The sequence below is a fragment of the Ceratina calcarata genome, unplaced genomic scaffold, assembly GCF_001652005.2.
Source record: "Ceratina calcarata isolate Rehan_Ccalc_2016 unplaced genomic scaffold, ASM165200v1 scaffold144, whole genome shotgun sequence".
Taxonomy (NCBI): Eukaryota; Metazoa; Arthropoda; class Insecta; order Hymenoptera; family Apidae; genus Ceratina; species Ceratina calcarata.
In genome coordinates, this window is record NW_017135553.1 from 206,928 (window position 1) to 229,423 (window position 22,496).

The 22,496-nt window shown below is 38.8% G+C and overlaps 1 protein-coding gene across 10 annotated transcripts in view; it reads left to right on the forward strand.

Annotated features, from left to right (window-relative positions):
- Window positions 1–22,496, forward strand: part of LOC108630765 (E3 ubiquitin-protein ligase Rnf220-like) — an 81,942-nt gene that overhangs the window by 11,982 nt on the left and 47,464 nt on the right. For all 10 annotated transcript variants that reach the window (XM_026818706.1, XM_026818685.1, XM_026818690.1 and 7 more), the window contains 2 exons: window positions 485–917; window positions 18,691–18,804. In XM_026818706.1, the coding sequence (XP_026674507.1) occupies window positions 545–917; window positions 18,691–18,804 (487 nt within the window). In that variant the 5' untranslated portion in view covers window positions 485–544. The remainder of the gene's footprint in view (window positions 1–484; window positions 918–18,690; window positions 18,805–22,496) is intronic.

The window sequence follows — 22,496 nt, forward strand, 5'->3', positions numbered from 1 at the left end:
CTGTATATGTTACTATTTTATTCGGATTTTTAGAATCGTGCATTATAGAATTAAACGGAAACATATCTGCTTACTACAGGGAATCGAAAATGGAAAATCGAATGCTAATATTTGAACAATGCTTACGCACTATCAGATCAATATTCATACTTGCGTGGTCGTTCTATTTGGCATATACTATTGTCATACAGATTCATAACTTCGAACGTAATTAAACATAGATTTTAAGCTTCTTCATAATAAAATATTTGATATGTGTCCAAGCAAATAAAAAGTGTTCATTTTATCAACGTAATGTATTTTCGCTGTTAATATTTCAATGATTTGCTCGATATCTATTTACAGTCGACCATACGACGAATGAATATATTACAGTACTTGTAACTTTCTTAACTTGAATTTCTTTTCCAAATCTTTTCCTTACTCGACTTTAAATCCTGTTCTTTGAATCGATTTTTATGAGATTTATGTATTCGTATTTCAGGTAACCGAGGCGAAGGACCTTCAATCCTTTACTCCAACGTTGAGCTACGGTCTGCACCATATGTTACACATACCTCCTCCATTTTTGCACCCATTGGACCATCGCTTACCTTTTGGTAGTTTCCGTCCTTTGGGTCCATCCGCATTCGGACCTCCTTCAAAGTGTTTGAAGATAGAAACCTCTTCCTCATTCTCTAACATCTCCAGTATGTTCTCCTCTTCTTCCTTGTCCTCTGCCGGCGGAGGTGTTTCTGGAAGCAATATCGGAGGAATGGGACCAGAAGTGGGGCCTCAAAGTCCCCAAGGATCACCCAACGGTGGTTCGCCGATAATCGAGAGGGAGAGGGGGCAAATTAATGAGGAAGAGGAAAGAGAAACACCTGGATCGGAAAATACGGAGAGGTCCACGCCTGAGGAGGGACGACCCTATAGACGTGAGTTTTTAACATCTTTCGTTGTTTTTAGCTTTACTCGATCCGATAAAGATTTCTCACAATCATCTGAGATCTGTTTTTGGAGATAAACGTTGCGCGTTCAATGATGAATCGTGATATAATGATGACGCACTTAAATTTAACGAACATCCGAAAAATTCCAATTTGCATATAAAATCAGAAGAATTTTACTCGTCAAACCACTGAAAGTGAAAAGAGACAAGCATACCGTGAAATATGTGTTCTCCGTTTATTCGTCATTCCGGATTCAATAACAGAACTTAATTTAATAACAACAGGCGGAAAATTTCACGATTTTTCCGTTGACAAGCACGGGAATAGCAGCTGTCTATTGTATGTATATACTTTGGAATTTGCGGAGCGAACCACCAAGATTTGTATGCTTAAATAAGTCGTTTATTTAAATTCTCGGACACGTAACAGCTGTGCCGCGTTCTCTACTTACGCTACGGGCTCTTCCCTTATGTTTGATTATTTTTTTTTGGTTACTGTCTTAATTACCAAAAGATAGAGCCATTCATTTTTCTTTACTAAGATTCGATGGTCACCCATTGTTAGTCCTTTTGTTTGTTGTTTTATCTTAACTAATGTACATTATATTTTATTCATTTGCAAAATCGTAAAAAAGACCGTGTTTTTATGTGATGTAATTTTGTCTAAAATATTTTTCATTTTTTAACCGCGGAGGAAGATTCGTCTTTTCGGTCCAGAGCTTTCATTTCGTAATTAGTCGTTCCTGTTAGAATTGTAAAAAGAGCAAAAGGGCCAGTCGAGGTTTCCAATTCTTTTTCATTTTTCTCCTCTACTCTTTCTACTTTTTCTTCTTTCATACCTTTCTACTCGTTTACCGCGGCTAATTTTCGTTCGATTGCGAGACGAAATGGTAAGGGAGAATGAAATAAATAAAAAAAAGGGCGAAAGAGGGTTGGGAGATGCGTGAAACTGGTGCTTTAGCAATGTTTTGCACATGGCCAACGCCAAGATAACGATGTCCTTTGACTGTGACGCCACTGGCCTTGCTAATTAGTCGATATATTCACTTTGTGACGTTCTCGCACTTCCGCTTTTATAGAGAAAACCCCACGCGACGCGTATATCAATTATACTTCAACAGAAACCAATTCTGACTGACTTTAAATCTGTGCTCCCGAAATTGTTCATTTTTACATTATGCAAGTAACGAAATACAATGTAAATCAGTGTAAAATTAAATGGAAAAATGGTATGTTTATAAAAATGTTTACAATGATCCCAAAAAAGAATGGAATGATCCTATTTGCCAGGTCGTTCTCAATCACAGAAATCAGACACTGTACGAGTGTAAATTCATGTACTTAAGTCGTTTCATCAATTTACTTAAGGAAAACGATTCAACCACAACTGCGTAGAATGTAGCAATGTACTTTTATGCTCTTCATTTCTTGAAAAACGTTTCTAAAAATGTTCAGTTCTTCTGCATGCATTTTATTAGACATTTTAACGATCATTACTAGACTATGTTTAGCTCCGATGATGTAAACAATATTCTAATATCGACCTATTGTACGTATGATACGATCGTGCAAAACGTTTTTCGTTTACTTAAAGAAAATTGATAGCTTTCTTGTAATCTGATACATTTATACATATACATATGTAGATGAAGCAAAGTTTATTTTAAACATGATTAATTCAATACTCACAGATGTGATAAATATGCTAACAAAATCATTTTTTGTGGGAGCTAATACATGTTCTCATTATTACTTTGTACAGAATCGCAGTGAAAATTGGTGAATGGTAACAATTTTGAAACGTCATCGGCGCGAATGAAAAACAGAGTTATTGTGCTCAAGTTACAATGCAATGCGCGTGTAATCAGTAGGTATAATGCAATACATTTTGAAAAATTGCAACGCGGAGGTCACGGAAATAAAATTTCATACGCGATCATTACGTGAAACAGTAATAACTATCTTTGATGATGCTTATAACGGGAAGAACATACGTGCACAGTTATTCAAAATATACAAGGCAATCTGGGTATCCGCGTACGCATTTTGCGCGTAAAACAATATTTTTGCTCGCTCTTACACGTATCACTTATCACATTTGTGACACGTATATGTATAAATATAATCATTCACGTTATACATATGTATGTATGTACACGGGGTGCAATACATATGCACGTCCCTTGCTATATCGTTGTGATCGTGCTAGAACCGAAAAGAGGCAAAATCGTTTGCCCAGACCCACTGTTCGAACGTTTTGCGACGAGTTTATTCGAGTTATCAATTTCCTGACAAATATCTGCATTTCCGTGCTCCCGTATCAACCCCTTCCCTATCGCCGGTTATCCATCCCCTTCGCGTTTCAACCCCTTTCTCTCCCATTTCGCGTTTCAACTCCCTTTGTCTCTCTGTTTTCGTGATTACGCTATAATCGATTCAATATTCCGATACGGAAATATGTTTATACGTTTATATTTTCACTTCAACAGCCTTTGCCTGCCTTATCTTTATAGTGCTATAAAAATCATAATTATAACGTGTACAGCTACAAATGTATCTGTTATACATTCATGTTGTATTTATCTCTTACTCTGAGACTAGATTTTTCTACAATGTGAAAAATTTGTGGGATTTCCTTTATAATATGCATTTCACTCTTGATTAGTTATGCAATATTATATAAAGTTTTTTCATACAAATGCATAGAATCTGCAGCCTTATTATAATATCAATCACTATGGAAATACTCTTACACATCGGGGATGTTATTAATTCATCTAATTTGATTCATACTCCTCGAAATTGAATTGAATTTCGTGAACGTGTCTCGGTTATTGAAAGTGGCCTCGCGGTTCCTAATGGCCTCCTCACGCGTACACCGTAAAATAGAGAAATCATTGTAAAACGACGCGTGCACTACCCTTTCTGCTCTCGCACACACGTGCGTGTGTGCGCGCGCGAAGGTTGAAGGAGGGTGGAAAAATTTGATTACCAAATAATTCGTCGTACGTGACGTAGTACAATAAATCGTGGTGTGCCGCGAATACGAATTAGGCTAAACTGGCCACCGCGTGTTTTAATGTGTAGGTTCATTTCAGAATTCATCCCGTGTCTCGAAATTTTTGTAAGAACCGTGGAAATCTTGTAAATTTTTAGTACGAAACGTGCGCGGGTGCACGCATGGTTTGAAAGGGAAGTAGAAAAAGGGAAACGAGATGGCAGTGAAAGAGTTGTTGACCGTCACTCTGACCTATATCGACGCTCGAAAATTTTTAATTGCATTTTTTCAATCGTCAAAGAATACAACGAGGGTTGTCTTTATGGGCTGTAGCGATCCCCGTTTCGTTTATTGTTCGCCGCGAGAGTATGGTGACGTATGGCAACAAGCGACAACACTACAGACATCGCAGAGACAGGTTGCGCAGCCAATTACCAATCACTCTTGCGGAAAACAATAAAACCGAAAGCGTGGAAAAAAATACTCGTCAAAAGTGTCGCGTTTCATACGGATCCCCACGTGTATACATAGACACAAATGTATACGCGGCTGCTCCATCAGCCTCAAAGTTTCGGAATATAAAATAAAAAATGCGAGAACAGCTGCGAATTATTTCATGTTAAGTTTGATTGAACAAAAGTAGCAGTGATCAAGTTTCAAACGGCACGTGTCACGTGTAGAATGGATCTTCGTGAAATTGTATTGATATCTCATCGTTCATTCAATCTTGGTGAAATTGCATTGATCTCTCGATTCATCTACTGTATTTATACATATGTTTATGTATAAAATATGGGAATACTATAAGAGACTTCGATATTATAAATATTTTCTTCATTCAAACAAGATTTGGAGCCTGCAATTAAAATAACCATCAGTCTTGGTACAATTACGTTGATCTTTCGATCATTCATTCAATCTTAGTAGAATTGCATTGTTTCTGCATTCATCCCCTGTGTTCATCCACATATTTTATTCAAAATGAGGGAATATAATAATCATTGGTACACTTTGTTAATGTTTTCTTCACTTAATCAAAGATTTAGAGTTTGGAATCACAGTGGCTATCCAGTTTGGTGCAATTGCCTTGATCCTGTATTCACCCCCTGTATCTTTCTACATATTTTTATTCAAAATGAAGGAATACAATAATAATTGGTACATTTTACAAATGTTCATTTTATTTAATCAAAGATTTAGAGCTTGCACTCGCAGTAGGAATTAATTCGACTCCAATTGCATTAATCTTCGTACTCATTTATTGTGTCAATAAACATGTTCCTATTCAAAATATGGTAGAATAATAAGAATTGGTACACATTATGAATATTTTCTTTATTTAAACAAGATTTGGAGTTCGGGAACGAGAATATTCGTCTCTAGTGGTGTAACGATGAGTATAACCGAAGTTTGCGCGCGCATAACCATAAGCTCGCGCGGTGGTGTTCCAAGAAGCGTGCTCACGGGCACGGATAAAGGATCGAAGTCCTTACCATTGCGCAAGGAGCGTAATGCGTGTACCGTAGCATCTGCATAGCTAGCTCCGCCTGCAGTAGGAGGACACCCGTTGCGAGTCTCACTTATTTTGCATCGTACTACTTGCTTGCGACCAACCAATGTTGAGCTTTCCACTTCTTCCTCCACTATGGAATCGACTATTATACTTAGTACGTAGGTACATACTATGTACGCGCGTACACTAGGTGAGGGAGGAGCGTAACTTTACTTATTCGATCGCTAGGTATACCTATACGGCACGAGAGGGTGGAGATCGCGCTATACTTATATAGGATGAGAGGGAGGAGCGTGGTTTCACGTCGTCGCAGTTGCAGCTGCACCTGCTCTGCAACTTCGCTAATAAATTGAAGCGATTTTTCTCCCTTTTTGTCTGCTCTCTCTTTTAGAAGCTTGTACTCCGCCATTTTGAAGAGTACAGTTAGCTATATACTGGGAATGACACACAAGAGAAATACCGCGTGAAACGAGATTCTTCGGATAAGAATCTTGAAACATTCTAGTAAAGGGCCCCCCGACACGTATTTCGGTAATGAAATCTGACAAACATTCAAGTTCTTCAGGGTTCTTAGAAACATACCAATTGCTATTTTATATCTACGATGAAATCGTAATTACAATTATTAAGGATTCGCTAATGAAATTTTAAGGGGCTTCGAGCTTGATGAGGTTTGCATGATGTTCGCGGTTGGAGAACGTCGTGTTTTAAATTTTAAGGACACATTCATGATCATTTCAATAAATCAAAGGAGGATAGGATAAAATTTCGATTCTTAAAGAAAATGATAATTTGCTAATGAAAATCCAAAGGCCTTCAGATTCGATAAGACATACATGATGCTTGAAATTGGAGAACGTCCTGTCTTGTATTTTAAGGAAACATTTGGATAAATCAAAGAAGTACAAAATAAAATTTTGGTTCTTAAACAAAATAATTTCAAGATATTTTATAATTTTAAGAATGAAAGTTCATCTTTATAGTTAGAACACGCTTCATGTTTGAAATTCAATCAGGACTGTGTAGTATAGTTACTTGTAGCATAGTGTTTAATTTTGTGTAATAGTTAAAACTGAACGGGGATATGAGAAATGGGAACATTTGATACTTACAGACACTTGATACAGTGGCGAATAGAATATTAAATACTGACCACGACATAGATATCACTACTTACTGTCATAAGGATCGATGTATCGAATATACTCTAGTTTGTAACCAATATACTAGCAAACAAGCCATTTATAATAACAATCGTTTTCTGATTTCTAAAGCTACTGAAATACGAAGAAATTCGACTCTTACTTATTGTACACAAGACAATAGTGGATTCCCTATAATGTAATTATTTCTAATAATTTCTCAAGTATGTGATCGATATAATTCTTTGAATGATACAATTTTGAAGGACGTGATTTGAAGTATTTCAAATAATTCATTCTTCAGATTTTCTTCCCCAACCTATTTTCGTGTGGCATATCGAAGAACGATGTGTTACCAAATTATTTTGACATGTTGTATGTATTGTATGTATGTAAATAAGAATCAGTATGAATACTAATTTGTATTCAAGATTCTATTTATTCGAAATAGAACAAAAGTTTTTTATTTGATTCCATCCAATACGATTTCTGAAGATTATCAAACTCAGTCATGTTAACTAAAATTGTACAATTCTAATCAAGTATAAATCGTAAGAAGGTTTTAGGTATTTTTACACTAAATATTCGTTCTCGTAGTCAAAGAATTTCCCCTTCATGATTCGATATTTCCAGTATCGTAATTATCGCGAATATCCGTACGCACAATCCATAGCCAGCAACCGAGTATCGAGAACTCATTACGAAGAACTTCCGATCCGTACGTAACAATCGAGAAAAGGCGAGAGTAATACGAAACTCATTACTATGTTATATGCGTGAATAACGAGGCGCAGTATAGGTTACAAACGAAGTAGAATTATTCGGTTACAAATTAACCGAAAGTACGATACGAACAGATGTATTTAGATACCTATCGATAGCTAATGTGTATCAGCTCCGTTTTTACTTAAAATTTTTCAATGAGATATAATACGTTCCAACCTAAATAAACAAAATCGTAATACATGATGTAAAATAGAATTTATCAGATCAGAATTTTAGTTAAGAATCTTTAACTTAAAATTTTAAGAAGATCGATAGGGGATGACATTTTTAGTTGACCTTCTGCTTAAAATAGAGTTGAAAGGATTCTAAAAATATGCATTGCAAGCTGGTCATCGACTGTCAGAACTTCATCATAAAAAAAGTCGTAGTACATAATGCAAAATTTCAATAAGATCGATAGATGACATGGATCACATTTTTAGTTAAGTATCTTCTACTTAAAATAGAGTTGTAAAGATTCTAAAAATATCCAGGGATTGCCAGGGTTGCATTATACTGCAACAGCTTCTGAGTACAATAGTTCAGATACATTCTACATATTGCAAAATGTAAGAGCATATGTACGTGTACATGAATCCTCGATATATCAATTTTTAAAGAAGCTAGGATATTTATTGCAATCTACTTCGTGAGCATCCCTACTGTATCAAAGATCAGATTCTTGGCACAAGGCATCTGGAAATAATAAATTAAAAATCGAAGTTATTATCAGAGTATAAATTCTTAAGTGTCAGTGTCAGACTCGTGTTCAAAAGTGGTACGGGTGGACATTCAGTTTTGATACTATACTATACGCATCTCCACGCATCATAGAGTAAAGATACTGGGGATATCGCATCTAAGTTTGAACCGGGGTAACCGAGGCATGAAAGTTACGATTAGTATAATGACCATCCGGTACCATTCCGAGGTTCCATTTCCGGGCTGACGTCAAATGGTACAAGCTAAGTATACACGGGGGTATAGCTGGACCTACTGTATAAATACTTGGCATGTAACTTATGTATACGTTATAAAGGATAACTCCACCCACACCACGCCCAGAAGCAAGCGCTCTCGTTTCTCAAGAACCAACCGCCAACATCTCTCCTCTCCTTCTCCTCTTCCTTCGAAAGTTTCTCTCCTCACATTCGAGATTTCTCTCGGAGATATCTCGTCTAGGAGGCGTGGCTTCCTATTTCTACGCTTTCGAGCCCGGGCGACGCCTCGCGTCGCGACGCCGCCGCCGCCGCGACGCTTCGCAAGACGAAGCAGGAAAAGAGGATTTCCAGAGGAGGGATGACCTCGGTAGATTCGCCATCGTGATTCTCCCGACTTTAGTTTTACTTCTTTTAAGGTTTTTTAACAGCGCAAACGAGCCGGAAATACGGTTTCCGCCCGGTAATCGGGAGAGCAAATACGCCCGTTTTGATTTAAGTAAAGAGACCTGCACAGTTTTGATTACACTCAACGGCAAATCATTCGTCTTACCAAGTTACATGTGATGAGTGATAAGTAGACTACACATGTGAATGCCATGCATTTGTAAGGAAATTCCATTGCATCCCACATGAAATAACAGAATTTCAAAAGCCGAATGGATATTTTAATATATGAACACATTTTTCACATTGACATAGATCTATTACACTGTACAAAAATCTGCAATTTATTCACTTACCATGTGAATGATCGACACTCGTTTACGGAATTGCTGTAGGTAAAACGGAGAGAAAGGGTCGAAGCTCTGCTGTTCAGTGGGGCATTTACCCTACGATTTCCATCTGTAGATCATGACCAGATATCATGATGATTTTCTGTAGGACCCGTGATTTGCACTAGTTAAACGCGGGTAACCCAATGCCGTGCGTAGCCAGGAATGCGAGGTATAGGGCAGGGTGTTTCAGACAGCCCGTTGATCTCTGAGGAACGAGTAGCCAAGAGTACGAGTGGTCAAATCCCCTGCTGCTTATAAGCTGCCGAGAAGTTGTGGTGAATTCGTGGCTGCTAAACATCAGGGGATCTGACCCGTGTTCTCGGCAACTCGTTCCTCAGAAATCAGCAGGTTCACTGAGGCGTTCAATTTTTACCTGATTTCCGACTATGTACGATACAGGATTGGCAGCGTTTACCTGGTGAAAATCACGGCTCCTACGGAAATCGTTACGACATCTCGTTACAATTTACGGACGGAAATCGTAGTGTGAATACTCCATTGGACAATTTGCCTGACACGTTGCGCATCGTGGGTATACATGTACGCGCAAAACGCACAAGGACAACCGGATTAATATGCACGTTCCGTAACCCCACCTCTTTTCGGCTCCTCGTCCTTTCATATCCCCATTGCCCGTTTGCGCTTCGCACAATACTCGTACAATGCGCGGCGTGGCGCGCTCCCGCGATTGCGATTGCCTACGAATGTCCGGAGACCGGAGCTTGGAGGCCGTTTAACAATTTCTGTCACGTTACGAGTCGAATGTTACGTTACGAACGTGGTCGGAGCAAACCTCGCATCCCTTTGCACCCCCGCGCTACCCCTTTTTCTCGTTCTCACGCCCCCGTAAGCGATGGTCAACCCTCCGAATCACGTGTGTACGCGATCACGTATGCATCAATTTCGGAATAGGAATAGGACGCGCACGTCTCAGAAAATTCGTGGACAGAAATACCAATTCGAATTGAATGAAATCATATTGTCGACTGAATTGAAGAATTCTGGCTCGTTATCAATATTAGTTTATATCGTTTCAAGCAACGTCGATGGCTAAGATACTGACAGATTTTTTTACTAAAATTCAGCCTGGAGAGTGTCGAGAGACGTTATAATTCTGTTGAGTTGGCGTGAAAAACATGTATAATGTAAGTGACGAGGGTTTGCCATTTGATTCGGTATTTAGTTAACCGTAAAACCTTCGATTGTCATAACTGTTTAACCCGACCGCAGTTATTACGAACGAAAACGAATTATACGACACGTGGTTTAGGTTTGTCACGGGCCCTGATGGTGACAGTTCAATCCGAAGTTCGGTCAGAAATTTCCTCGCCGCAAACCGCACGCGTGATTTCTGCCTCGAACCAATCGCCGACCATCCTTTCCCTCCGCGTTCCTGTTTCCTCTTTTTTCAAATTCGAAAATCGCAGCGGAAAACCAAACCCAAATACGATTGCGGAGAATCAATTCCGCAGAACTAGACAAAATTGCTGAAACGGGTTTTTATTTATTTCAAGTAGGGATACTTAAATCGTCTAATTGCATCTGATTAAACATGTTCCTTTAAGGTTCCTGTAGTAGAAAATCCAAGTCAAGTAGGATTCAATATAATCAATTCCCAGAGCTTTTTGCTGAAACAAAATTACTGAAACAATTTATTTATTTATTTGAAGCAGAAATTCTTGAACTGTCTAATTGCATTTGATCGGGCTTCGAAAACGTTCAAGAAGGTAATACTAATTTAACCCTTCCCTGCGTGGTTTTCCCTGTCACGTTTTACCAGAAGCTGTGCTCGTCTCTTTGACACGATTCGAAGCGTAGTAACACGATTAATTAATTAAGGGATTTTTAATCTTGTGTCCCTCTTTCGCCGCTCCCTCTTTTCGTTCCGTTCTGGTCACGAGCTGGTGAAAAAATAAATAGTCTCGATGCGCCTCGCGTCCGAGAATTAAATCGCTGATTAAGCTTCAGCTGCGTGTCAAAGTTCCTCTTTCTGTTTTTCCTTTCCCCTACCCTCGCACGTTAAGTATCTACCTTTTTTGTCACCTCGGGTTCTCATCAAAATCAATTGAACAGTCGACTAAACGAATTCCAGTCCTTCACTCAGTCATTGCATCTGTAACTGTCCCGTAAGCACAAAACTGGAAGCAGTTCTGAACTTGAAACGATAAAAGATTAGCGCTGATAAGTGGTCCAGCGTTGACTAACAGCTCTCATCGGTAACGCTAACGATAATACCAAAACGGTAGCGAATGGCAGTAAGCGTAGATGTAATGTTAGTGTTAGTGTTAGGGGTTAGGGGTTAGGGCTAGACAGTGATAAAGAGGCGTTGGACCCGGCTGTGATTTCAGAGTTAATTGTCGACGCGGCCATATTTCAAGCGGTAACGTTGTAAATATCCGTGAAGGCGCCATAGTTAAAGGTGGAACGTCTTAACTCCGACGGTAGAGGATTAGTATGGCTTAACCTTTCGTAACCATAAGCCTTCTCCTTTTATCCCTCTTCCTTTCTTTTATTCTTGCTTTTTATTTTCGAGCTACCGTGTCTTTACAGACGGTGTCACTGAACTTTAACAATATTCTCTTAGCAACCATCCTCTTCTACGTATTTCTCATGATACCTTCGCTGAACAGACATTTATTCGATCTTCTCCGCTTTCTCTCCATTCAATTTTTAAATAACTGTGTGTAATTCGTTATGAGATCACAGGGTTTGTTATCTAAATACATAAAGAAACTTAAAGCTAATTCAATGCTTGTAGTCTTCCTCCTTTCCCGGTTCCTATTTTAATTCGTTTTGTTCAAACCTAGTTTGTTGCTCACTTATCGTGTCGGCATCGACTTTGTTCTCAGGATTTGACAATTATTCGATAATTTATCAAACCGTACAATGGTTCGCGGAACACGTTTCGTGCAAAAGGAATGTCCCCTATCCTTCGAATCTTTTTCGTACACAAACGGTGTTCCTTCTAAATCGTCATCAATCTCTTCCCTCAATACTATTATAGTTCATGATAAACTATAATACGTTGATATAAAAAATTACTCGTGAACAACAATATGTAAATATAAAGGATTGTAATAAATTAAGTTGTACGGACAAAATGGAATGTGTAGCTAATGTCGAAAATAATTGGATCACCGGGTATACTAAGCGGTATGTAAGAAGGTGGTTTGAACAAGGAAAAAGAAAAGGGGGAAAAAGGAAACAAACTGTCTCATTGTGTGTTAATAAGTTTCTCCGCTTTGCTGTTGCCTCTCTGCAACAACTATGCATTTTATTGCAATGCTACTGAATTGCAAAAAATGATGAAATACTCAAAGATGTTTGAAAACATACGTCTGTTCATGTTACACACGAGCATTATAATAAAAAAATCGAACAGCCTCGAGTTTCGTTCAATATTCAGAGTACTTGAATAAAACATTTTTCATACAAATTCTTCAATTAAAGTACTAATTCTAAAACCTCAAACGTGATTTAATGTGAAACCGTTTTTGATTATGGCTGTTAAGAATCCGGCGATGCGAGGGTTTGATGCCGAGGGTGCATCTGCATCGTACCGTAGAGATGCTCGAGTTTACTTGAAGAATTTTTCGAGGGTTTCCGGTGCCGAGGATTTTCGAGCTTCCGAAACGGAAAACACATAAACGTTGCGCGAGTAAAAGCCTGGGATCCAGGTGGTGTTTCGATCTCTCGACATTCTTACGCGTAAACAAGTCATAACGAGCGTTAACTCTGTTATCTCCGCTTTGATGGACGTTTAGTTACATTTTAGAAATGGTATAACGACGAAATTCCGTGAGAAATAACACGTTTTTCGTGAAAATTAAAATAATCGCATAATTATTCGTAGTGTCACACCCTTGTTAGTTAGACATATGTTATAGTAAATAGAGATATAGTAGTCGTGTTAAAGGGATCTAAAGCTTCCATTTCCCGAGAGAGGATCAATTCACGGGGAATAGCAAATTACTTGAAAATTCGCGTCCAATTTTCAGCAGATTAGGACGCCGTTCTCTTTCTCTGGCGTGGGTACAACCACATATTGGATCATATCGTATCTCCTCGCACACCATGAATAATGCATCCGACTGTGAGAAGGTCTACCATCCTTGCTCAGCTTCAGCTATACTCTCCTTCCCTCTTGCATTCTTCTTCTCGTTTCGGTTCTTAATTCTTCTTCTTCTCCTTCTTACTCGCTCGCTCCATTCCTACCTTCTTCGCGTATAATAATGCCCGAGACTCGAAATCTCTTCTTCGTAATTAAACCTGCCATATATTTTACTTTAATCGAGGAGATCGGCTACCGCTCGCGATTTATCACGCCTTCTCTTTCCTTTTTGGGTATGCTTCTTCTTATTTCAAGCTTATTCGCACCTCGTCCAGTTTTCAAGATTATACACTCGGAAATATAATCTTCATTACGCGTGCGTGTGCAATTGAACTCTGGCCGCATTTCAAAAACCATGACCATTAAGAAATCACGCTATAAATATAATAGAAATCTCATACTAGATCGTATTGTATTATGAAAAGAGCTTGTTATCAGAAGCGAATGTCCTGATAATTCGTCTCGTTTTCCCGATCTCTGGAAATCTGGTCAGACATCCGAGAAGAGTGTAGCTAGCAGCCCTCTTAAATTAATTACAGAGAATGGATGAGGGAAAGGAAAAGATCCTCTCGCGTTCGGTTCCCCTACTAAACCAACTAAAGCGAATGCCAAAGCGGTGAAGAGATTCTAAAAGAGCAAAGGAGACTCGGAAAGGGCGACGGGGGTTGTATACACGTACTTAGTATGTTCGAGCGAGTATTTGATAGCCGGCAATTCTCGTTAAACTTGAAAAAAAAAAACCACTGCTCGTCCTCGTTTAACGTTCAAGTAACCAAACTGTGGTTTTCAGCGCTCTTGAACCTTAACCCTCCGTTAAGGACATTTTTATCATAGAATTTTAGACAGTTTCTTCAACGAACGCGAAGCAATCAAGCTGTTGGATACTTTTTGCGTATTATCATCGAGATCGATAAGCGTTATTATTATTCACTAACGCTTGACGTGTTGAGTTAATCGGATCGATTGTACATCTTGTTAAATTTTTGTGAGAACGCGCGAGGGTACCCGGAGGGGGAAAATATTTATGTATCTCGGCGAGTGCAGAATCGGTGGCAAAAGTGGAATGTGGCAATCCGGTAGCCCTTAAATCGGCCTGTCACGGTCTCTCGAAGGATAAATCTTGGATTACCACGCGCTACGCTCCCCTTTCTCTTCCTTCGCTCCTTCCAAGTGTCTCTCGTCCTCCTTTTTCTCCTCTTTCGACGTCCTCCTTGTCCCTTTTCGGTAACACCGGCTTAACGCTCGGAACTACCGTGTAAAGTGTAAACCGTCTCCCCTTCTACATATATCTTTTCTTATTTCCATTCGGACGATTGATTAAATTTAATTTCCCGGTTAACTCGATCCTCGCGTTTCAATATTTCGTTTTATTACGACTTCATTAAATCAATCGAACCTCGCGATTGAAATAGTTATTTTTGTTTCTACCTCCAGTTTTATTTTCTCGCCTCTCGTTCGGAGTTAAAAAGGGGTGTAGAAGCAGGATTTGCAGTAGCAGGGAGGATGCAGGGCGAACAGGATAAAACAGGTAGTCGGTATTATTCGGGACTTACGCTGCTTATGTAGGATTATAGGCGTTAGTCATTCCGCCCCGGCTATACCATGATTTCAGAAACACCCTGTATATACGTGATCTCCTAATTTTATCAGAATTATTCCTGCGCCGCTGATAAACGATTTTTTCGATTATTTTTCGATCACTCAGTAATTAACACCGACCAGCAAAATTAGTAACCATTTAATCGTAACAAATGACACAAGAATTCCGTTTTGAGGGATAATAATATCGGTAACCACACGGTATGCAACATGGTTTCTCTCCTCTCGGATTACCTACGTACGTGTTTCTACTCTTCTCACGATCCATACACTTCGGGTCTACGCTTCCAGTAGTTTGTTATACGTAAATGCTGAAAGTAACACGAGTTGGATAAGAGTAATTCGATATATCGAATCTAGAGACTATGTATGTGTTTATATTCTTTTGTAAAAACGATACACTGGTTTGAGTGTCAATTACTATTTTCTATAGTTTTCCTCCTTATGCGGATCGTGAGACCGATTCGATTATTCGGATCCAATCGTTGAAACAGAGTAACGGAATGCTTCGTGGACCGCGGGTATGATAGTATAAAATAAATCAAGAAAAGGGAGCGTAATTTATTTAATTATACCGAATTCACGCGTGTTCCCCTCGTTTTCTCACGGTTAGGAACAATAAGGACATTCATTCGTTTCGACAACGCGGCCTCTCTTAAGTCTTAATCGTTTGCCACCGGAATCCACGTTTTATGCAAAACAGCCTCTTTTATGTGTCTCGCTCTGCTCCCAGTTTACGTTTTCCTCGGGCATAGCTACTTTCTTTTACAAGCCCCGAGACTTATTCCACTGGCAAACGATCGATCTCGGGAAATAGTTCGAATGCAACTTCCAATCCTATCGATATTGGCAAACACTTGTTATTTTTTAAAAAATAAATTCTATTCAGTTTCGAAGAAACTAAGGAAGCGTATGATTCGTAAACGGTAATGGTTTAACTTAAGGATATTAAGTTATTGAATGATAATGAAAATCGTTGAAATTACTTGATAATTGAAGTTATATCGAAACTGATTTTCACGGTAACAGCCGTGGCGCGTCGCGCCGTCGCGAATCGCGATGTATCGATTGTGGCAAGACTAATGGCCACCGTGGTTAACCGTATTGTCCACGCAATTTCAAATACATAGTAATAGGGATGATAAATAATTCCGGAATCGTCTGCTTCAATATTTGTTTAACGATCCGATACAATCTTTATCTAATACTCGTTACATTTTACGACGAGACTCGTTTATTGGAGAAAGTTATAAAATAATGTCCACTGGTATAAATTGCCGGAAGTGTTCTTGTTACACGAGATTTCAAACAGTCGTAGTTGTCGAGACAATTTTGACACCTATTTAAAATTATACAGGTGCGTAAACGCCACATAATACTACTCCAGTTTTCTGATATTAGGTTACACAAGAAAGGATATAAGATTAGAACTAGGCAGTATTAAATCAAGACGTGTTGACATAAAGTCGTTGAAATTTTATACATCAGTCGGAGTATCGAATCTAACGTATAATACATAGTATATTTCACTTGAAAAAAGGTTACAATGTTAGCGCATTACGTCTTATGAAAGTATTAAGAAGAGGTCTGGTTTCTTTATTAATTTTACAACTTTCTCATAAAGCGACGGTATTTCATACTCTCGCGCATAGTTTTTCATATAATAAATATAAACCCCGTTCACCCTAACTTTCTCATTCTTCCTCTATCCTCAACTTCGTCGACGTGTACGTCTCTATTCTTTCTTCTTGACGGTGAATACTCCGGTCAGTCAGTTTTCTTTACGCAACAACCTTTTTCATACAAATTCCTCAAATTTTTTTCCATCCCCTCGTAAAAACTTTTACCAACTGACCAAGAATCGAGGGGTTTTTTTTTTTTGCCCCGGAAGATGGTTTCTTGCACGAAAAAGATTCTCAGGGCGTTCAAGTTTCAACGGTGGTTGATATTTCATACAGATCGGTGCAATGGGGTAACCCCTTTTCGAGATAACTTTACCTATATTGTTTACGTATTGTCACTGCCTATACAGAGTATCCCATAGATATACGTGTGCATACATATACACGGTGTCCCGACCAATACAGTACATTACTTTCGTTATTCCAAAAATGATTCGAGCAGAAAATATTCGTACTGTACATATTATAACGAGATAAACGATGCGAATTTCGTGTGTACCGTTCACGCACTACTTAAATCATATAACGTTTATTCAAATGTTATCGAGATATAGTGATACTCCAGAAATCCCCGCGCTATTTACATCGGTTTAAACGGCGATAATTGCATGTATATCTTGTAATTGAGCACTCCGTATAAAACAGTGGACTTACGGTTTTGCATCCGGTAATAAATATGAAGTATCCTTGAAATTACATTACATGGTTCAGCTTAAAATTGATGATGTAATATAAAGGTGACCGCGTTTTCATGCCAGTTTAACCTTAATGCTTAGCCCTTTTGCGTTACGCGCACCGGCAAGGGTTAACGAGTATTGAATAACAAGACTAGTAAAAATAGATTGTAGAGTTTCCTTTGGAGCACGCGGGTTTCTATACAGGGTGTCGGAGCGGGTAACCGAGAAACTTAACAGCGCAAACAAGCTGAGAAGCCGAAGAGCATGGTCTCGATGAATTATTCAAGGTTCTTGATCCGGTCTGCCGTATAAACCGACAGACGAATTCCCCATTCTCTGCTCTTTCCATCTTCTCCTCAGTTTTCTCCCCCCCTCTCCGTGTCCCGATAGTTTAGTATAGCTCGCTGTACACTTTTTGCGCAGTACGTCGCCGTCCAGATTGAGATCGCAGGATCGACGGTCACCTGTCGCGAAAAGATAAAACGATGTCCGCTGGTTTTTGCGACCCGCACTCGCCGATCTGCCCCTTATCCACCTTTTGATCTTTCATTTGCCGATAATCGGTAGCGAGCATAAACGAAATCGATTTAGATGATACGATAATATCGATTGTGCACGTGGCACGCGGTCTATTACCAAAGACTCCCCTTTATTATGCAACGAAACAACCCCACGCGCACGAACGGAATTCATATCTACCGGATTAATACTGCAATTATTATGCTTTTGAGTATTCGTTTGTTAATAATGCACACTTAACTGCAGTTATTACTTCCTTTGACGCAGTACATTCGCGTCATATTAATGTGTCCACGAGATAGTAATAGAAATTCCACGTGGAATTATAATACGCTTTCCCTTTTACATTAAGTTCACATTAGAAATTGAACGCCGGCTTGTAACGCGTACATGGAATTGAATTTTTCAAATCCCTTTGATATGCAGCCGCTTCCTCATTTTCCTTTTAGTTTCCTCATTCTGCATCTTGGCTTTCTTTTTTCAATTTTCGACTTTGGGACGTTGCAAGCTGATTAAGCCACCCTATATACAATTAGGCTGCGAAAGGAACCTCAAAGACGACGCCTAACTCCCTTTCTCTTCATCCGTGTTAAACGAACGTTTTCCGGTTGCTTTACCATCGAGAAAAGAATCTTCCCTTTGAGAGCTTAACAAATTTTCCTTGACCTCCCTTAACCCAATTCGGCCAAAGAATATTTATTTCGCGCAAGAGAAGCTCCTTAACTCTCCGTCTTAATTAGTAATCAATTCAAGCAATAGTACAGCGTTTAGGTCCGCGGGTCCCATATTATGATATTATACTTGTATAAAATTTGTTCAATCGTAGTCATGAGATTCGTTTTCACATATCGAAGTGGTCCCACGGCAATTTGCGAAATGATAATTGCGTTGGGTCCACGGGCCCCACAATAAGAATCGTTAATTCATGATCATTGTACTGGTATAATATGCATAGCACCGTAGTTTTAATTGTAATTGTAACTGTAACTGTAACTGTAATTAATCGTTTTGCTAATGATGGTGATAATGGTTCTAGTGGGGCCCGTGTTTGGGGGCCGATGCGCCGCGGAAGCGTTAGGCTTAGGCCTTGGATTGGCCTATAGATTCGCTCTGCCCCCGGGACTCGCTGCCAAGTGCTGCCTTGAGCAAGGTAGGCACCAATCACCCACCTCTATTAATTAAATACTCATTAATCGACCCGGCACCTTTCCACTAATTACTACCCACGGGACGATCAGGCATCACATTTTCGTGGATCAAACTATAAATTGCCGATAAAGTTGTTTAAAAATATTATTTAGAAAAGATTTTATCCGTTTTAAAAAATGAGGATGAGGGAAACATCAACAGCGAGGCTTGACTGAGGGTATTTCTTTTTTTTTTCGATCTTCTCTATCTTCCTCCTTTGTGCCATTTTGTTACCGAAACGACGTTCTCACGCTGGAGGGGGAAGATATCATTTTTCATAAACGTGGCGTAAGCGGTCGTTCCACGTGATTGCATGGATGTATCCAGTAGGATGTAGAACGTAGAACACGAGATATTACTTAAGACCGAGAGGGTAATTTTCTCGATCCTATTTATTACAGCTCGTTACTCGCCCCCCTTCTTCACTTGCTTTTTCTAAAAAGATATTTATACGAAGTGCGAAATGAGATTCCAGTATCCAACAGACATACTACTGCGTCTGGCGTAGATTGATCTTTTTATCAAGTTTTGCATTCCATTTTATTATTGGCAGGTTCTTGCGGCGTTACTGCCGAAATAAATGGAACGAGACAGATTACTGGCGATACATATGTACGTGCACATCCTTTAATCGATACGCGTTGATACTAATTAATTCGCAATCGAGTGTCGCTGCGAAATATTCATTTTAACGCGTAATAAACAAATACGCGTATCCATAATGCATCGCGTCAAAAGGAGAAAAAATTGTATATGTATAAAAAGTAATTACGCGTAAATAAAAGCGACGGGTTCGGATTAATTTCAATTGTCGTTCACGGTGTTACGGGAATTTATAGAAAAATAAATAAAATATAAAAAGTGACAACAATTTACGAAATATTTTACGCGATGATACGTGCGGCCGCCCGTTTAAAATGAAACACGACTCGTTGAAATATTTATTTTTTATAAAACTACGACATTTAAAATATTGTATCGTTCGAGTGTGGTGAAGAGAGAAGAATATAAATCGAATCATCGATATTATTAGCCAGACAGTTGTGCATAAAAACTGAATACCATCATCCTGTTAAAAATATAATATAAAGAGCTTAGCCTCGATACGTTTCTGTATATTTTTAATATTAACATTCGTTCGTGTTTCGATTTAAATATTTTTCACATGAACATGTCATCGTGGTCTTAAATAGAGAAAATGAAAGGTAAAGATATTTCTCTACAGTGATTTCCGTCGCGTTATGTTTGGGGGGTAGAATCGTTAAGGGTTGTAAGAAGGGCAAGGGTGTAAGAATAAGGGTGGCTCCTTATTACCACTTTATCCGCAATTAACATTTATGGACGCCTCGAAAAACTAATTAAATATTCTATAAGACATCCTCAGTCGTCTTAAGTGCAAGAGGAATAATAAATTAAAAGATCAAAAAAGAGAGGAGCTAGAAATAATATACAAGATAAATTCTGACACTCGTGCTGGTCCCATATTTATCATCTTAGGGAAAATCAAATCAAAATCTCAACAAATGTTTTCTGTATACTAAAAACGTGTATAAGACTTCATGCTCTTATTAAGTACAATAATTACTAGTTTCTTTATCAGTCAGTCTAAAATAATCAATGTAGTCCATGATTACAGATATTATTGTCCTCACGAATTTCAGATTTCGTTGTAGTTTAAAAAAAGAACTGTTTAGAGTCTCGTTAGGGATGTGAAGAAATAAAAAGGAGCTGGGAAAAAAATCAGTGACGATCTTTGGCGACTTAAAAGAGCGTTGAGGGTGGTCCAAGAGGAAAGTGGGAGGATGGGAAAGGCAGAAAGAACGGAATTTAATTAAGTAAAATTACTGTCGCGCGAATAGAACAGGCGACGAAGCACACTGGGTCGAGGAGGGGGGGGCGAGGGGGGTGTCGAGTAGAAATTGGGGGCGGTTAGTGGGGATTCAGGGGCGAAAAAGAGGATAAAAGGTGGAAAAGGAGAGGGTAGAAGAGTGCGAGAGGGGAAAAGGAGTGTAACAGCGGGCGAGGGGGGAAATTGAGGGTGGTTAGGGACGCGCAGGGGGATAAGTTGAGGAGGTGCCGACGGTGTCCACGGCTGGCTGCGAAATCGGTGTAACGATCTCATTCCCTGATAAAGAAAGCATGCAAGTTATAAAAAGTAAACAATATCGCAAGAATTTAATTGATTGTATGATGAAGTAGATTCGTTTTAGAATTCGTATGTTTGTCCTGCGATAGTTAGAAAAAAAGGACAGAGGTCCGAAGGGAAAATATTAGAATGGTCGTAATGCAAGAGGCGGCAGTTACAAAGCTTTGATGGATATTGCACAGTACTCGAAAAGGAAAAAGAACGTTAAAACTGGTCGTATACGTTTGACGATCTAATTTTTCGACATTCAGAGTTTAAAGTTAATAAAATCGCAATTCTTCCAGCTGACTAAACCTTCTTCGAACATTTTGTGTTTAATGGTCGGTTAAACCGAGAGACGCAATAATATCGTAAACTGCAAGAGCGAATATTGTCTTTTAATGTCTCCATGACCAATTTTGGTTAGAAGTTACTATTAGTATTTTCTTGACGAAGGAACACTATATTTTAGTACATTACGTGTAATTTCATGAAGCTTCCTGTGTTCTCACAGTACAGATTTTAATTCCTTCTCCTGTATTCAGTTATGTTTTTATGACTTTCTAGATAAAGCTTTGATTGGTGCTTCGCATTATACTATATTTACGGATTTTGTATTTTACGTTTTATGTTCGGCGTGGTTTATTGAATTTTTATATCCTGCACTGTACGTTACGTTTGATATTTCGTAGTTTTCAATGAATCACCGCTGGTTGTAACGCGGACATTCGAAAAATGAAATCGGAATTATTCCGTGAAAATTACACGCGTTACAAGAGGTCGACCGCCGAGCAGATAGGTAGATAGCAAACAGTAGGTATCAGGCTTTTGTAAAATCGTAAAATTTGCCGATCGGAATTCGAGAACGCGTTGCAACTCAGCACAAGCATAAATTCATATTTTATCGCCGGAATAATGCATTATGCATATTCCCTCTGCCCTCTGCCCTCGTCTCTCCATCGCATTGCATATTTTAACTCGGTTACGAAGTTTTTGCTCTGCTGCATCTCGGCAACACATTTAAATGAACCGCGGTTTTGCTGTGCAACGAGTTTTTAATCGAGAATGCTACATTCAGCTTTTATCCGTGTAAATGAGAAAGATTATTCAACGTTTCCCCTCCTGTTTCCCATTTCTCCAATGTTCTCGGACTGAAAGATTTCCGTGAATCCTCTCTCTTGGTGCGCGTCATTCTTTAAAACATTAACTTCATATTTCACAAATATTCGTCTCACATAATCATGATAATTTGGAATTAGTCATTGTCCTCCTCGGTAAATGCGGAAGAGATGCAAAGATACATGGGTTTCTCAATAACCGTCCAGAGCTAATTAAGTCCTCGAAGAATTAATTAAAGTCTCCCTGGGAAAATCGAGAAATGAGGAAAGCTATTCTTATTGGTAAAATTATTCATTAAGTATATAATTAAGTGTCGTAATCTTTATTAAAATGTCGAATCATTTAACTTTCTATTATTCTTGTATTATAACAATCTATCCCGTTTTATAAAGATTGATTAAGGATGTATT